The sequence below is a fragment of the Acomys russatus genome, chromosome 23 (genome assembly GCF_903995435.1).
Source record: "Acomys russatus chromosome 23, mAcoRus1.1, whole genome shotgun sequence".
Lineage (NCBI taxonomy): Eukaryota > Metazoa > Chordata > Mammalia > Rodentia > Muridae > Acomys > Acomys russatus.
Genome location: NC_067159.1, coordinates 29,257,446 through 29,275,033, shown reverse-complemented (window position 1 = coordinate 29,275,033; position 17,588 = coordinate 29,257,446). Strand labels below are relative to the sequence as shown.

General features: G+C 41.2%; 2 protein-coding genes across 2 annotated transcripts in view; one reads left to right on the top strand and one right to left on the bottom strand.

Annotated features, from left to right (window-relative positions):
* Positions 1-2,212, bottom strand: part of Zgrf1 (zinc finger GRF-type containing 1) — a 50,880-nt gene extending 48,668 nt beyond the window's left edge. Inside the window, exons 1-2 of the mRNA XM_051165698.1 lie at positions 2,094-2,212; positions 1,374-1,465 (exon numbers count right to left, since the gene is read on the bottom strand). Coding sequence (XP_051021655.1) covers positions 1,374-1,394 — 21 coding nt within the window. The 5' untranslated portion in view covers positions 1,395-1,465; positions 2,094-2,212. The remainder of the gene's footprint in view (positions 1-1,373; positions 1,466-2,093) is intronic.
* Positions 2,213-6,088: 3,876 nt separating this feature from the next.
* Larp7 (La ribonucleoprotein 7, transcriptional regulator) lies at positions 6,089-17,253 on the top strand. Its single transcript, XM_051165639.1, has 12 exons — positions 6,089-6,272; positions 6,363-6,463; positions 6,540-6,623; positions 6,722-6,886; positions 6,970-7,063; positions 7,146-7,508; positions 7,586-7,733; positions 9,343-9,494; positions 10,072-10,190; positions 12,448-12,607; positions 12,779-12,870; positions 16,882-17,253. Exons 1-12 carry the CDS (start codon positions 6,089-6,091, stop codon positions 16,960-16,962), a joined length of 1,743 nt encoding a protein of 580 aa, XP_051021596.1. The 3' UTR covers positions 16,963-17,253.
* The last annotated feature ends 335 nt before the right edge of the window (positions 17,254-17,588 follow it).

Here is a 17,588-nt window from a genome sequence, read left to right as displayed (position 1 = left end):
AGGAGGATGCCTAGGATCCCCAGCCAATCTAACGTAATGGTACACTTCGGGCCAATAAAAGACCTTGTCTCACTGGGCACGGTGGTACATGCTTATGATCTCAGCACTCGGGACGCAGAGGCAGGCAGATCGCTGTGGGTTCAAGGCCAGCCTGGTCTACAAAGCGAGTCCAGGACAGCCAAGGCTACACAGAGAAACTCTGTCTCAAAAAATAAAAACAAACAAACAAAAAAAGAAAAAACAAAAAGAGAGACCTTGTCTCACAACAACAAAAAAGAAAAGAGAGAGAGAGACCTTGTCTCAAAGGAGGTAGAGAGCATTTCGAAGGACGGCACATACATGAACAAACACACATTTGCATATATATCCACATACACAGACATTAATAATCTTCAAAAAGCATCTAACAATGCTACTCTAGTAAATGTTTTCTGCTAGTGTAGTTATTACTTTGAAAACTTTACTTATTAAAAATGTGATTTACATTAAAAATGTAATTTTTAAAATATTTTTTATTTGCTTTTATTGTATGTGCATTGGTGTTTTGCCTGCATGTATGTCTGTGTGAGGATATCAGATCTTGGAGTTACAGACAGTTGTGAGCTGCCATGTGGGTGCTGGGAATTGAACCTGGGTCCTTTGGAAGAGCAGTCAGTGCTCTTAACCACTGAGCCATCTCTCCAGCCCCCTAAAATGTAATTTTTTAGTGAGTGTCTTTTAAATGTTTTTAAGTCTAGCATAAATAATATATAAGATAGAAGCTCTATGTACAAAAGTTATTTAGTATCTTCAATATTTCTTTAGAATACAAAAAGGTCTTAAGACCAAATAATGTGTCACCATTGACAGGTCTTAAAGCGAGAAACATTGTTTCCAAAGAAGTTTCTACTAATGACTTTTATAGTATATACAAATTAATTAAGAAGCAGGCTTCCCAGATAAACTACAGTATCATATTTGTGGCACAATTTTACTAAAAAATTATTCACTGTTATCTGAGACTCAAACTTAATTTTACATCCTGTTTAGTCTTTGTTTTGCTGAATCTGGCAATGGTAACAAGACAATTGAGAGAGACAGGAAGAAACAAAAGGAGAGGGAAGGAAGGGAAAAAATTTAACTTAGATTTCGGGGCTAGGGATATAGCTCAATAGCAGGGTGTCTGCCCAATGAGTATGAGCCTGGCTCTGATCCCAGCACGCCATACCCAGGATGTGGTGGTGCAAGCCTGTAATCCCAGCACTTGGGAGAAAATGACATGAGCATCAGAAACTCAAGGTGGCCTTCAACGTCATCAAGCGTTTGAAGCCAGCCTGGGATACATGAGATCCTGTCTCCCACCCCTCTCCCCACAAAAAACCATTAAGACTTACAAGAAATTCTTGATTCTCCATTGTTCCTTCTGAGATTATAAACCAGTCAGGTGCAGAAAATAATCAAGTTTTTATTCAACAATTTATATCCTCTAAAACAAAAAACAGCAAAGAATGGTCAATGAACTCTGATAAAAATAATAAGTATCAAACACAATGTTTCTCAAGACATCTCCACTAGAGACAGAAACCAAAGAATTCCAAGACTATCCAGCCACCAAAAGAAGCAAAAGTACATCTGTCATGGAGGACACAACTGAGTGACACCACATAAGTAAAAATGGAAATGAAACAAGGTAAAATTCGCAAACCTATTAATAATCTGAAAACACCTCTCTAGGTGCCTTACTATATATCAAAAAGTAGATTGGCTCTTTTTTTTTTAATCCTTGTTTTTGCTCATTAGAACCAAAATTCCATTTTTTTTCAACTCATTATACTCGCCACAAGGTGGCCTCCTTGTATCTTATATTTTTCCTGTTAGAATAGCCTCTCTGTATCCAAGAACTAGTTTCAGGGCCACAAATACCAACCTCTGGAGCCACTTGAGCTCACATATAAAATGTCATAGTTTTATGCAACATAGAGGCAATGTGCATATTCTCCAAAAGACATTAAGTCATCTCTATATTATATCAAATGCATTGTAAATGATATACAAATAATGATTAAACTGTATTGTTTAAGAACTGGTAACGAGCCTGACTTGGTGGCACACACCTTGAGACAAGGGCACAGGAGGCAGTCAGGTGGATCTCTGTGAGTTCAAGGCCAACCTGGCTGTCTGGTCTACATAGAGAGTTCTAGGACAGGCAGGACTACATAGATACACTGTCTGAAAAGAAAAAAAAATAATAATAAATAACAACAACAACAACAACAAAATCTACATGTTCAATACTGACAAATTTTTCTAAATATTTCCAATCAAATGGCTGAATTCACACACAGAAATCACAGGTACAGAGAGCTGATTACAGACCTTAGACAATGTCACACAGCATCCTAGGACCAAATACACATTATATAATTCCTCTGCAATAAAATTATCTTTCTCCCCCCCCCCTTTTTTTCTTTTTCCCAGTTCCAGTTCTTTTCCCAAGTGCTAGGGGCAACAGGGCCTTATGTAAGCTACATAAGAATGCTTACACACTCCGGTCCTTCCTGTTTGTTTGAAATAGGATCTGGCCAAGTTGTACAATCCTCCTGGTTTGGCCTCTGGAATAGCTGTGATATTACAGGCAATACGCCACCACACCCAGGAGAAAAAAAATCTTTTGAACAGTGATGCAGCGGCTACTGTAACTATCTGTCACTGGATTAAAAATATAGGGTCGGATTTTGACATCTGAAACCCATGGTGAACTGAATATAGATGCCAGAGAAGCACACGTATCTTCAAGTGGTTACAGAGATATGACCTGATCGATACCTGACAACCAATTACTACTGAACAATTTAGGTCTTATTCTTTCTTTTAAATTTTATTTTATTAATTTATTCATATTACATCTCAATGGTTATCCCATCCCTTGTATCCTCCCATTCCTCCCTCCCTCCCATTTTCCCCTTATTCCCCTCCCCTATGACTGTGACTGAGGGGGACCTCCTCCCCCTGTATATGCTCATAGGGTATCAAGTCTCTTCTCGGTAGTCTGCTATCCTTCCTCTGAGTGCCACCAGGCCTCCCCATCCAGGGGTCTTATTCTTGATCTATTAAATTTGAATGTCCCGTACTGGAGCTCAGCAAACGGTTCTATCAGGCCCTATACAGTGATGGTTGACTCCCAAACTGGAAACGGTATAGGCTGAGGCCAGACCCCTAAGCAGCACAGTCCAGATGAGGCGCTAGAGGGCGAGCAGGCGGGAGTCATTAGCAATCGTAATCGCAAGTACATAACCCTGTTATGCTCAGAAGAGTTTTCCATGAAAACAGTAGGAAGTTGTGGCATAACCTTGCTTTTAGAGAAAAGCTGCCACAACAGCTCAGAGGTAGAGCATTTTCCTATCAAACACAAAGCCCTGACTTAGCTCCCTAGCGCCGCCCAAACCAGTCAAGTTTCCAAATCACGAACATCCTGTTAAATCATCTACAAATAACTATAAAAAACATAGCTTTCACTTGCCAAGATGTGAAAAATCAAGGATTTGTGTCACTGCATAACAACGGAGCGTTGGTCCTTTGTCAGCCCCGAAAACAACCACGACCGCGACGGGGCTCGATGTTGACCGCCTCACTCAGCATTCTACCGGCGCCCCTGGGCCGCTTCTGTGGAGGCAAGTCAGTGTCCATGCTGTCCCCTACCGCGCCACGTCGCCAGGTCTAGCCATCTTAGAATCCCTAGAAACCCAAAGAAGAGTTACCATTTCACCTGAGCAGTGACACAAATTCCACTTTCGAATTTCTCCCGCGAACTGGCGTTACGTCATCAAGCGGGGACAGTGCCGCCGAGGTCCCACCGCCCGCCGTTCGCAAACCACCAATGGAACTCAGCATCGAACTGAGGTCACCGCCGTGGCCCCTCCCCCAGATCCCGCCCCCGGAGAGGCGTCGCCTATTACGTCACGACGGAAGCTAGGCCTCGGACCCGGCTTTCCCTAGTGTGTTGAGAGGAGCGCGTCGCTCGTCGGATGACGCGAATTTACGCCGACTGGAAGGCTCGGGAGACGGAAAGCGTGGGAGAACACAGCGCTGACCGTGAATTTGGGGACGTGAAAGGAGTAAGTCGCGAATGGCCTGTAGAGCTGCTCGGACCCGGGTTGGCGTAAACTCTTCTCGGTCCGGTCTCTTGGGTGCATCCTACCGTGCGTGGTCCGCCTCACCCCGCCCCCCTCCCGCTAGTCAGTTGGTTTGGCTGCGGACGCCGTGCGCACGCGCAGTTCCCCTGGCGGCCCTTGCAGTTCCAAGTCTAGAGCCCAGGGGGCGGGCCGGGCTTCGTTCGGGAAGGTTTGTGGCACGCCCGGCTTCTGGGGGGCGCGTCTGTGGGGGAAATGCGCTTGCTGAGAGGAGCTGTGGGCTGCCTAGCAGCTTGTGGTTGAGCTTCGGCTGCCCAGGGACGGCCGTTGTGAGAACTACTTGCATTCTAAAAATTTAAGTCTTTTCTTTTGCAAGTCTCTCGCCCTCCTTGTAGGAAATACCGTTGTAGAAGGGGGTAACAATAAATGATGAAGTTCTGTGGCATTTGTGATTAACTGAAAATAAATAAATAAATAAATAAGTGGAGCTTTCGTTGAGAATGGAAGTCCAAGAAGTAAGACTACATTTACTAGTCTTTCGAAGTGGAGAAATGCTTTGGATTCCCTAGAACGAGAGTTCCAGGAAATTGTAAGCTTTAATGTCAGTGCTAGAAGGTGAACCTGGGTCTTCTGCAAGAGCAATCAATGAGCATTCTTTTTTCGCATTTATTTTATAATTTTACAGCATGATCCGCAATGAGTATTCTTAACCCCATGTCTGCAGACCTTTCCACAGCAGCACTTTTTAAAGAGTTGCTTACTTATTGTGTGTATACTGTGTTCTGCCTGCATGTACACCTGCACACCAAAAGAGGGCACCAAATCTCAGTATATAGATGGTTGTGAACCACCGTGTGGTTGTGGGATTTGAACTCAGGGCCTTTGGAAAAGCAGCCAGTGCTCTTAACCTCTGAGCCATCTCTCTAGCACATCCCCCAGCAGCATTTTAAAGTGCTTTTAAATTACATTTTCTTTAATTAATCACAGTAACTATTATATAGATACTTGTGTCCAAAGTTTATGGGCCACAGAGATGAGGAAACTTGTCCAAAAACATACAGCAGTGGCTTGGTCAACTTGTTGGGTGATAGTGTTAGCATTAGTGAGGCTTTGGGGGTGTGGGTGGGGCTCAAGACAGGGTTTCTGTGTAGCTTTGGCTGTCCTGGACTAGCTTTGTAGATCAGACTTGCCTCAAACTCAGAGCTCACCTTCCTCTGCCTCCCAGGGTGCTAGGATTACAAGTGTGTGCCATCATACCCAGTTGACAAATACTTATTTTTAATTTGTTCACTTTACATCCAGATTGTAGTCACCTCCCTATCCCATCCTCTCTCCCTCATACCTCTTGCTCCCTCCCCTAGTCCTCAGAAAGAGCCTATCAAGTCTCATCTGGATTGCTTGTATCCTCTTCCTCCTGGCCTGGCAAGGCCACCCCAACCTGAGGGGACACCAGAGTCCTTGTCAGAAGTAGTTCCTACTTTCCATTATGGGACCCAGAAGGTCCCATAATGTGCTGCCTACCCACTACATCTGAGCAGAGGGTCTAGGTCCTCACCATGCACGGTCCTTGGTTGGTGCATTGGTCTCTGCAGCACCCCCCTCCTCCACCAGGATTTGTTGGCTCGATTGGTCTCCTTTGCAGAGCTCCTGGCCCCTCCAGGAGTCTGGCTGTGAGTCTCAGCGTCTGCTTGGATCTTCTGCGGGGTGGCCTTTCAGAGAACCTCTATGGTAGGCTCTGGACCCTGTAGTAGTGCCCCCCCAACCCTGAAATTTTGCTACTTAAGTACTGTAATTTTTGCTATTGTTACAAATCAAACTGTAAAATAATCTGATATGCAGGAAGGGTGTCAAGGCTTACAGGTTGCAACTTAGATTTTTACATGAAATTTATAATTAACAGTTTGCAGTGGATACCTGGTGTTGGTGTGTACCATCAAGCTCAGGCACAGAAGTTTTACTGTACTGCTAAAATTTACAGGATGGAAACTGAAAATCAAAAAACTATGGATGAAAGTTCTAAGAGAAAAGAAGAAAAAAAGAAGCGATCACGGGTCAAACAGGTGCTTGCAGATATTGCTAAACAGGTGGACTTCTGGTTTGGAGATGCAAACCTTCACAAGGACAGGTTTCTCCGAGAGCAAATTGAGAAATCTAGAGATGGGTGTAAGTATTAAAAATAGTATTAAAATAATAAAATGATGATATTGTTCTGCATATGTAAATAAATTCGTGCTTCCATTTCACCTCAACTAGATGTGGACATCTCTCTTCTGGTGTCTTTCAACAAAATGAAGAAGCTAACCACTGATGGGAAGCTAATAGCCAGAGCATTGAAAAGCTCATCTGTTGTAGAGGTAAACTTTCATTAGTAGTGTAATTATACTGCAACAATTTAAATTACATAATTACAATTTTAGCCTTTTTTTAAAGTTGGACCTAGAAGGGACCAGAATCAGGAGGAAAAAACCCCTAGGTGAGAGACCCAAGGATGAGGAAGAACGCACAGTGTATGTGGTAAGAAAAAGATGACACCAAATTCTAGTTTTTCCATTTATTGATAAAAATGCTAGGTCCAGACCCCACGTGCTCATGCCACGTCTGATTTGTCGCAGGAGCTGCTCCCCAAAGACGTCACTCACAGCTGGATTGAGAGGGTGTTTGGGAAGTGCGGCAACGTGGTTTACATCAGTATCCCACATTACAAGTCTACTGGGGACCCTAAGGGGTTTGCCTTTGTGGAGTTCGAAACAAAGGAGCAAGCAGCAAAAGCCATCGAGGTTCGTAATCTGTGGAAGCCTGAACATAAACACACAGGAGATTAACAAGAATAAACTAATAATTATTTTGCAATTGTTTTCAGTTTCTTAACAACCCGCCAGAAGAAGCCCCCAGAAAGCCAGGCATATTCCCGAAAACTGTGAAAAACAAGCCTATCCCTTCCTTGCGAGTAGCTGGTGAGTGCCCGCTTAGACAGAAAGTGCTCAAAACTGCAACTTACAGAAAATAAAACTAGGCATATGCTGTTGTTTGTTACAGAAGAGAAGAAGAAAAAGAAAAAGAAAAAGGGCAGAATAAAGAAGGAAGACAGTGTGCAGGCCAAAGAGTTAACTGAGGACACAGCAAGCAGCGAGGGTGTGTGTAACGCCAAGAGACCAAGGACAGCTTCTGAGGGCTCCGAAGAAGAAACACCTGAAGCGCCAAAGCAGCCTGCAAAGAAAAAGAAAAAACGGGGGAAAGTTGAACCGTCCATCTTACCTGAAGTCAGAGCCGGGAAGAGGGAGAGGGAGAGGAGCAGCGCGGAGGATGAAGACTGCCTCCCCCCCAGGCCAAAGGCAAAGAAACGGGCTCAGAAGGAAGGCCCTGCCGAAGCAGCTTCCGAGGCCTCCAAAGAAAGCAGAGGTACCGGTCAGAGGGCTTAGACGTGCCAACGCCTTCGCTGCTTCACAACCACTGTCTAAGGAAATCTTTCTTTCCAGACCTAGAGTTCTGCTCTACCGAAGAGGAGAAGGAGACCGGAGACACAAAAGGCGATTCGCTCATAAAGGTGAAAAGGAAGCATAAGAAAAAGCATAAGGAGCGGCATAAAATGGGAGAAGAGGTCATACCACTGAGAGTGCTGTCCAAGTAAGTACCCAGGCTTGGGCTCCGCGGCCGCCAACACGACACAAGCCATCACCATTGCTAAAGTGCAATTCCAATTTCTATTCGACAGAGTTGCATATTAGCAACAGTGACGGCCTATGTCCATACACAGTAGGATGACGAGGAAGCAGGAGCCACCACACTCAAACATGGAAGCACTTATTTTTCAGAGGCACAGCAAGTGCCTCCATGTTAAAGTAAAGGAGGCCCCTTAAACACATTTTCAGTGGCACTCCTAAAGGCATGAGTGTAAAAGGAAAACTTACCATCACTAAAACATGGAAGCACTTACTTTCTTAGTTCCCAAGCAAGTACATCCACGTTTAAGTGATGGGGAGCCCAGCCTCTACATTATGGAAGTTCAACTCTGTTGACCTGAAATTTCATAACTAAGAAAATGTTGACCGGTTAAAGACACCTCCACTGAAACATGGAAGCACTTACTTTAGTTTAACACAGCAGGTATCCCCATGTTAAAGCAGAGGGGACTCCTTCAGACTCAAGAGGTTAGCTTGTCACACTTTGAAGAGCATTGGATTCACTTCTACTAAAACATGGAAGCACTTACTCTTTTTCCAAATGATACAGAAAGCACTCCCATGTTAAAGTTGAAGGGAACCCACCATGAGGCAACGCTTTAAGATATATAAGCAATCCCACGGGAAAAAGAAATGAGACAAACTACAGAAGTACAGTTTACCTCTACCTCTGCGAGCCGGCTGACAAGGCATCCTGTTCTCTGCTGGGAGGGTGGAAGCCGGGAGCTTTAGGACACTTGTATTTATAGGACTCCTAACTCCTGAATTCCTTTTGACTCTATCTCAGAGAATCATTACAAGAGCCTTTGTTATTTTAATGTATCAGCTCTCAGGGAAAGTAGATCCTGGGCATCCTGGGTAGGTCTGGATTTTTTTTTTTTTTTCCTTTTTTGAAGTAAACAGATGTCAATGTTAACTGCTAAAACCATTACCAGAAGATACCCTCCTCTTTAAAAAAAAATCTCCTATCTGCCTGTTTGATGGCACAGATTAGAGTAACAATGAGCCTCCTGCTGAGGCAGGAGATGCATTGTGAGGCTCTCTGGAGGAGCCCTGGCTGTTTGAAGAGACATCTACATGTTAAATGTATGTAAATAAATAAATTGCTTCCATGGGGAGTTTTTTTCTTCTTAGAAATTCCTTTTGATTCAAGAAAATCCTAAGGAATGTTATCACTCAAATTGGAAGCAATTTGACAAATCTTGGAGTTTCAGTCTCTTACTTTTCCCCAAAGTTGCCTAATTTAGTGAATGTTACCTAAGGGGAATAGCTCAAAAGTTTGATTTTACAATTAAAAATATTAGAAACAGCTGGGAAATTAAAGCATTTTACTTGAACATTTAAGGAGAAGATATTTCCTTTATGTGTTTGCTAGGTAGATTTATGACTTTCAAGGTAATTTAAGTATGCTTTTAATTGAAGGAAAAGACAGGGGGATGAAGAGATGCCGTGCGCACTGCAGTGGAGATGCACTCAGGTTTCTAATTGAGACGGCTTGTCACTACTTCAGTAGCTCGGTTTTTGTTTGTTTGTTTGTTTGTTTTGTTTTACAGGACTGAATGGATGGACTTGAAAAAAGAGTATTTGGCACTGCAAAAAGCTAGCATGGCTTCTCTTAAAAAAACAATATCTCAAATAAAATTGGAGTCAGAAATGGAAGCAGACTGTAGTGCACCTAGTAGATCTGGAGTAGAGAATGGAAAAGGTGAATCTCTTTATAACGGCATTTGGTGTTATAGTACCCCGGAGATGCTGGGTTCAGTCTACAAGTATCTTCAGGGATGGTTTTATTGCATGTAAACTGAACCACTACCGGGGAAGAAAATTTTTTGAAGTGTTCATATTAAACAGTAGGCTTTTACCAGCCTGCTTGCTCTATCTTCGATGCCTGGAGGTAATTACTGCAGTTTTATTGGATAATGTGCACCAAAAAGGAACATGTTAAAGCACTGTTCTTATTGATTGTAGTATTAATAAAGATCTTAAGTTCATATACATTATACAAATTCTCACATGTGAGTAGGTTGTTTTGAATATCCTTATGTTTATATTAGCATCTTTATTCAAGTTTTATTATTTAGTTCAGAGAAGTTATGCATTTTATTCCTATGTTTATTCCAAATGAGCAATGTGATGCCTTAATATTTACTTAAAATTTCACAAGTTCTAAGTTACTTAAGTTAGCCTGAGAACTCACAACTGCTTTTGTAGAGTGCTACTCCTCTTGTGAGATGCCAGGTATGGGAAAGTTATCTCTGACCCTCTCCTTTTCACATCCACAGTGAACCATCAAGAGGGCTCCAGCCAGGACAAGGCTAATGCACAAGGCCCACAGTTTGTGACTGGAGTGATTGTGAAGATCGTGAGCACAGAGCCTCTACCTGGCAGGAAACAAGTCAGGGTAATATTTGTAAACCCTGTGTGAAGGGTTTTTAAAATAGTATGGAAAGCAAAGCAAACCCAGCTAGATTTTGTACCCTCTGATAAACTACTTGTAAAGTTTGAGTAGCCCTGGTGTCTCTTGGCTTAATCTAAATCCAAAATTCCTCAGGAAATAAGACTTACATCAAACAGCCTGAGCCCCTTCCTCTCCTGTGTCACTAATAGTTGAAAACTTTGTAAGTTAATGAACAGCTAGCTATATAGTGATTCCAACTTGCGATTGTTTAAATAATATAGTATATATTCAGTATTATGCTTAAAAGACTTTTTCCATTGTAAGAGGTTTAAAAAGATACTTGGTTCCTTTTTGTTGGTGGTGGTGGTGGTTTTTCAAGACAGGGATTCTCTGTGTAGCCCTGGCTTGCCTGGAGTTTGCTCTGTAGACCATGCTGGCCTTGGACCCCCAGAGATTTGCCCTCCTCTGCCTCCTAAGTGCTAGGATTAAAAGCATGTGTCACCACTGCCCAGCCATGATTTTAAAAAATCTCCTTACAGTTGACATGTTCAGAGATTACTTTTTAAATTGTACTGATCTGCTACTGTCTTGTCTTGAGGCCAGCTGCTGAGTTTATGGATCTGTATTCATCAGGACTGAGGTTCTCAAATGACTGTTACTTTTGTTGGTTTTTTTGAGACCTGATTTGTATGCTTTTTGTTTTGTTTTGTTTTTGTAGAATTACCTTTCTAATTACTTTAACATCATATAGCATTTAGTACTATATTATTATGTTGTTTCAGTTTTCTATAGAACTGCAGCGATCAAAATTTTTAACTGAAAAAAAACGACATGATTTTTTTTCCACTGTAATCTATGTGCCTTCTCTGTGAAACCTTGTTTAAAATCCTGTAACTAATAAGGCATAAATTTTCTTTCTGGTATTGATAAGGTATTTGCCAATCCCAAACTCAATTAGCTAACATCAGAAAATATGGTGACAATGCAGAATTTAAATCCATAAGCTAAGCAGATGTGAGTGCAAGTGCTTTGCAAGCATGACAACCTGAGTCAGTCCCAAGCACACGGGAGAATTTGGTAACGCAACACGTCAAAGTTGTGTAGTAATTTCTTCATTTTTCAGAAACAAAAACTGAATTCTGCTATTACTGATTACCAAGCTGATCTGTCATTATATGGACTTTAAATTAGGAGATCAGCCTGACTTTATAATGGATATATAGTGAATGTCTTTGGAACTGTTGTACTCAGTTTATAAAACTCTTACTACTACCAGGGGCCACATTACAACTTCATCAACTTAACTGCAGGCTGATCTCTTGCTATGTATCTTAATTAATATGATTAACTAGGTAAAAGCATCTCAGGGATTGTTCTGTTTCTGTCTTTTTTCCCCTTGATTAAGCAAACATTTCTTTAGTGAGGATGTCCTAATGTTATAGCATGCTGTGTGCTAAGGGTGAGTTAAGGTGTCTCTGTCTTCTAAAGATGTGGAAATCTCTATTATCCTTTACTAATAAACTAATAAACTAATAAACTGTTTTTATGCTACAATGAGATAATACTTCCAAGTTCTGATGTAAATTAAAGCAGTTCTTTATTTCTTTAACTTTAATGAATGAAATTTGACAATTAAGATTACAGTCACATTCCTGCATACATGCATTGTGTTCTGTGTGGAGAACCTGCTGTGAGGAAAAAATTGATTAAGAATGCAGGAATCTCCTTAATTAGACCTCACAGCAGGTGCTATAGGTAAAACTGTTCCCTTGCCCAGTGACCGCAGCCTGCTTAGAAAGGTTACTTGGGTATTTTATCTAAAACTGAGCTCTCAGGCTGTGTTCCAGTAAATCTGCCCAAGAGGCCTAGGATTTCTGTTGCTTATTGTCAAATGTTGAAAGATGGTTCATGTGACTTGTGTAGGTGAGTGAAAATAAACTTCTCAAATCTTGTCTTGTCTTTTAATCTTCCTGGGACTAACCTACTTCCAGGCTCTGGGGGAGGGGTCATTTATATTCCACTCTACAGATCTTGCCCTTAGCTGATCTCCATGTCAGATCATATTTTACAGTTAGACTTCCAATGAGATGAGAGAAAATAATTTGTTAATCGCTTCTCATTTTTGTTCGAATCTACCTTAGTAGTGTTTATGTATGTTTTACATGTGTTTTATGTATTTACCAATCAACTACAGAGTAACTTAGTGATATAATATTTCTTGACAACCTCTTGAGCTTTTTCATACTTCTTTCCCATGTAGGATATTCTAGCCACAATCTCGGAAGTTGTTTACGTTGACTTGCTGGAAGGAGATACTGAATGCCATGCCCGATTCAAAACTCCTGAGGATGCTCAGGCAGTAATGAATGCGCAGACTGAAATTAGAAAGAAGCACAGTTGGAACCTCGAGGTCCTTTCTGGTAAACCCTGGTTGTGTTTCTTTAGTAAGCAGTTATTATTATGAGCAATTGCTTTACTTGTTCTTCGGGAGGCTAATGGAGCTAATGTTCTTCTCCCAAACATTCTCCTGTTGGTGAGAGTAGGATTTGTGTCTTTATACTCAGTGATTGGAGCATTTGTTTGTCTTTAAGGTGATCACGAGCAGAGGTACTGGCAGAAGATTTTGGTAGATAGACAGGCCAAACTTAATCAACCTCGGGAAAAGAAAAGAGGCACAGAGAAGGTAAGGGGCAGCCAGCTGCATCCTGCAGTTCACAACTGATGACAAGCTCACGTTGGGTTTCCTAGTAGATCACTGTCTCAGACTGAGAAAGAACAGAGGTTTCTCCTGCTTTTGGAGTAGATGAACTAAGACCTTTGCTACAGGATCTATAGTTGTAATTGTATTTGGGGCTGTTGGGCTTTTAGTTTAGTGATGAGTACCTGCAGAAGTTGTCTGCTGCAGAAGGCACTGTCAGACCTTGTGCATGGGAGCTCCCTGGTGGCAGGAGAAGCGTTGTTATTTTTCCTGATAATCAGTAAGTGGCAAAAGCAAACTGAAATAATCAAAAGATACTGAGTCAACAACTTTATTTCTGTGATATTAGTGTAATATGTTGCTCACCGAGGATGGTGTTTATTCTTTGAAAGCAGATTATTATTCTTTAAATATTGTTGCAGTCAAAGTGCTTAAATTAAACAGCCTGTTTTGAACTTTGGTTCAAATGTCCTATGCATATTGGCTTAGTGAGTTTTTCATCTGTTCCTTTGGTATTTATGATGATTGACAGGGACGTTTGCTACCTTTGGTCTTCATGAATTTTTTTCTTGAATGGAGACTGATGTTGCTGAGTTGGAGAAGCCTCCCTTCTTCCTCAAGGCTCTTTTCTTATCTTGGAGATGCTAATTTCAAAGCTCATTTGAGAAGTTCAGATGTTCATATCAGTAATCCAAAACAGATGACTAAACTGTAATTAGTTCAGTAATATTTATTCTTCTAATGGTGTGAAGTTTCTTTTGAATTGCCTATATTCTATTTAATTAGTAATTAAATTTTTTTGTTTTGTTTTGTTTTGTTGTTGTTGTTGTTGTTGTTTTGGTTTTTTGAGACAGGGTTTCTTTGTATAGCCTTGGCTATCCTAGACTCACTTTGTAGATCAGGCTGTCCTTGAACTCAGAATGATAGGCCAGCTTCTGCCCCCCAAGTGCTGGGATTAAAGGCATGCGCCACCACGCCTGGCTGAATTTTTATTTTTAATTTTAGAAATTTATCAAGATGTATGTTAGTGTCAGGCAAAGAAATAAACATTGGCTAGCGTATTTCGTAAGGTTAAACTAGAACAATAGAATTTTAACTTTTTCTGACTTGCTTCAAGTCAGGGTTGACATGATTTAGGTAGGAACAACTGAAGCTAGCTGACTTCACAGACCTGAAATGCAGTGGAGCTACCACACAAAGCAAATGGCATAGGAAGCTTGCTAGGAGAAAGTTAACCACAGTTGTTTCCTAATCTGGCTTCTTTTCTGGTGCTAGAGATGGAACTCAGCTCCTTAAGGGTGATAAGAGAGTGAGTGTTCCCTCTGCCGCTGAAGGACCTGCAGAGCTAAAGCTCTCTGCGTCTGTCAGCTGCTCCTTTACATAGAGTGATAGGCATGAGGAACACGCTCTCTTCTCCTTAGCTGGCCTATAGACAGTACAGTAGTGTTCAGAGAATTAAAGCAGACAGCTTGTACGTCCACTCAAGGGTTCAGAAGGGTAGCATTGTAGGCTAAAGTAATGGGAACTTAGTACATGGGAAACAGCGGCCAAGTCTCAGTGATTCTAACGTAATTTCTTCCTGATATGACAAGTCATTGTTTCCACACAAGACACTAGTCCATCTTAAAATGCCTGGGTTCCCGGCTGGCGTGTGGACACATGCCTGTAATCCCAGCACTCTGTGAAATCAAGGCCAGCGTGGTCTACAAAGTGTTTATAGGGACAGAAAGTAAATCAGTAGAGAATATGTTTACTTTCTGCATAGGTGTTTACATATGAGAATGAGACACATGTAAATGAATTCACAGAGGATTAGGAACGGAAGGAAGGATCTGCCAAAGAGGAGTGACTTGTTTTTTGGCGCTCCCCTCCTCCTTCTTCCCCTCCCTATTTTGGTGACCTGTGCTTTAATTCTCATCCCTTGTAAGTCAGGACTCAGCACCAAGGCCTTAAGGTGCTCTTTCTCTCCCAGCCCAGAAATAAAGCTTTTATGTCTCCACTTTAGTTGTTTAAATATTAATAAATTTTTCAAGTTATGTTTTTACATTACATGTAGATGTGCCACAGCGTGCATGTGGACGATAAGGGCAGCTTCCTGGGATTGCTTCTCTTTCTCCACCGTGTGGGGCCCAAGGATAGAAGTCCTGTAGTCAGGCTTTGAAGCCATTTTCCTCCCCCAGAGGCATCTCCCACCACCCATGTTTTTTACATGTTTAGCTTTTTTTTTTAATCAAAATGGCTTTTTCTGCTGGAATTACTGCTGTATGTTACCCAGCTAAAGGCAGAGTTAATGTTTTGGAATAGCATCATTGGTGTGCTGGGCTAGTTAGAGTTTTTACTCTTCCCAGTTGTGAACAAGTGTTTTCTTTGAGTCGTGTCATGGCTTCCTGACAGTCAGGTGTGGCTTCGGATTTGATTCACGGATTGAATGATTGAGACAAGGTCTCCGCTATCTCGTGCTGATCTCAAGTTCAGGGTGTAGCTGAGAAGGCCTTGCAGTTCTAATCATCCTCTCCTCACCCCTGAGTGCTGCACTTACTGGTGTTTTGGGGTCAAACCTGTGGTGCTGTACATTCTAGCCAGGAACCCTGCCAACTCAGCTACTTCCCTGGCCCTAGAGCCTGTGTTTTTATGTTGAAGAGACTTGTAGCTGGGTGGTGTAGCAGTTTGCTGCTCAGGACACAGAAGAGGGACCATCAGGCCAGCTTGGGCTACACAGAGACCCACTACAGAAAACAGCCGCAGCTACTTTGGGAATGCTTCAATCTGTTGGCCTCTGTGTTTCAAAAATCTTATTTTCTTCTTAAAAGAAAAGAGATAAATAGATATAGATTTATAAAATAAGTAATATGCATATTTTTATTAAATAAAGGCAGATCTTCATAGTAGATCTTTTTATCCTAATTTTTCATTTGTAAAGCACATTTTTAGCATGTTTTTGGTTTTGGTGGGGTTTTTTTGTTTTTGTTTTTGTTTTTTGTTTTTGTTTTTCGAAAAAGGGTTTCTCTGTGTAGCCTTGGCTGTCCTGGATTCACTTTGTAGACCAGGCTGGCTTCGAACTCACAGTAATCCACCTGCCTCTGCCTCCCAAGTAAATTTTTAGCTTTTAGAAGGTATGACTGGCACAAAAGAATTGTAACATGTCAGGCATGTTGGTATGTGCCTTTAATTAATCCCAGCATTTGGGAGTTCAAGGCCAGCTTGGTCTCCACTGTGAGTTCCAGGATAGCCAATGCTGCTCAGAAAAACCCTGTCTCAACAAAACAAAAAAAGAATATGTCATGTGAGGTAGAGTAAAGGGAAAAAAGCCTGGTGTGGCAATGCATACCTTTAATACCAGGGTTTAGGGCAGCCTGGTCTATATAATAGGTTCCAGGCCAAACAGGATTAAGATTTTTGCTCACAGAAAGTAGGGGTGGGAGGAAGATAGCTGGACATGAGGCATGCACCTTTTATTCTAGTAATAATAAATAAATAAAATTGCCATGCACTATAGTCCTTTTACTCTGCTTGAAATTATACTTTCAGTAAATAGGTTTTCTTTGTTTTCCTGAGAATAGGATCCCAATCTAGCTTAGGCTGGCCTTGAACTCTCAGAGAGTCCCTCTGCCTCTGGAGTCCTAGGATTAGTAAACAGTTTGTAAAACAAGCTTGAGTAGTACACAGCCCAGAAACATCACGTCGAATGCTAAGTTGTGACCCTTCATACGAAAGGTTAAATGACAATGAGTGAGTGACATTTGAGTTAAAAGAGTCTGAATAATGCAACATAATTGGAGGGCAATAGAGGTTTCAAAGATTTAAGGTATATTTTATAAAATTCTTCCAGTTCTCTGTGAATTGATTTGATTAAAATGCAAGGATTTCATTTGTTTGTCTACCACCAGCTTTTCAAAATGCTATTCAGCCTGATTGTTATAAAACTTCCATCATGGTGATTGTTACTTCATTTTGGAGTTTCCAAGACATTCTAATTTCTCACTGCTTTCTCTGTAGTTAATCACCAAAGCTGAGAAGATTAGACTGGCCAGGACTCAACAAGCCAGTCAGCACATTCGATTCTCTGAGTATGACTGAGAAGGACAAGGACGGAGCTCCCTTTGCGCTTCCCTCGCTGGAGTGATCTTAGGATGCTAGAACTGCTTGGTGGTGGTATGCTGAAATCTGAATTGAAAAAAGAAGGAAAGGAAAAAAACCTACGTTCCTCACTGTGTAAATAAAATTTTTTCTAATGACAAGTGCATTGTATGTCATATTTTGTTTCAATGAATGCCGATACTTGTTAAGATTATGCAAGTCAACTTCAGATGATTTCATAAATAAATGTGTTTTGAACATTATTGTTTTGTTTTATATACAAAAACAATTGCAAAAATAGAAATGCGTAGCTGATACAAACTGACTATAATATGCTTTTGCCTTGTATCTTTTTAATACAAGCAGAAATGATAAATAGTTGATTCTTTTTTTTTTTTTTTTTTCATTTCCCCTTAGAGCAAAGGACTGTATCAAATGTTTCTTATTAAGATGTTGAATTTTAAAAGCATTGAGTTTGTTTTTGATAAATAGACATTTTATTTTAGGTAGGCTATGTGCCAGATCTGGGAATCAACCTTAAGGAAAACTGAAGTCTGTTATTTTTTCCAGAAATACACAAGACACAAGTAATTTAGTTGTTTCCAGAAGTGTATTTATAGCACCTA

Excerpts from the sequence above, each read along its gene's own strand:
- Larp7 (XM_051165639.1), top strand. The coding sequence starts at position 6,089 with ATGGAAACTGAAAATCAAAAAACTATGGATGAAAGTTCTAAGAGAAAA. Across the intron at positions 6,464-6,539 it reads AAAGCTCATCTGTTGTAGAG|TTGGACCTAGAAGGGACCAG; the intron begins GTAAACTTTCAT and ends CTTTTTTTAAAG. Across the intron at positions 7,509-7,585 it reads GGCCTCCAAAGAAAGCAGAG|ACCTAGAGTTCTGCTCTACC; the intron begins GTACCGGTCAGA and ends CTTTCTTTCCAG.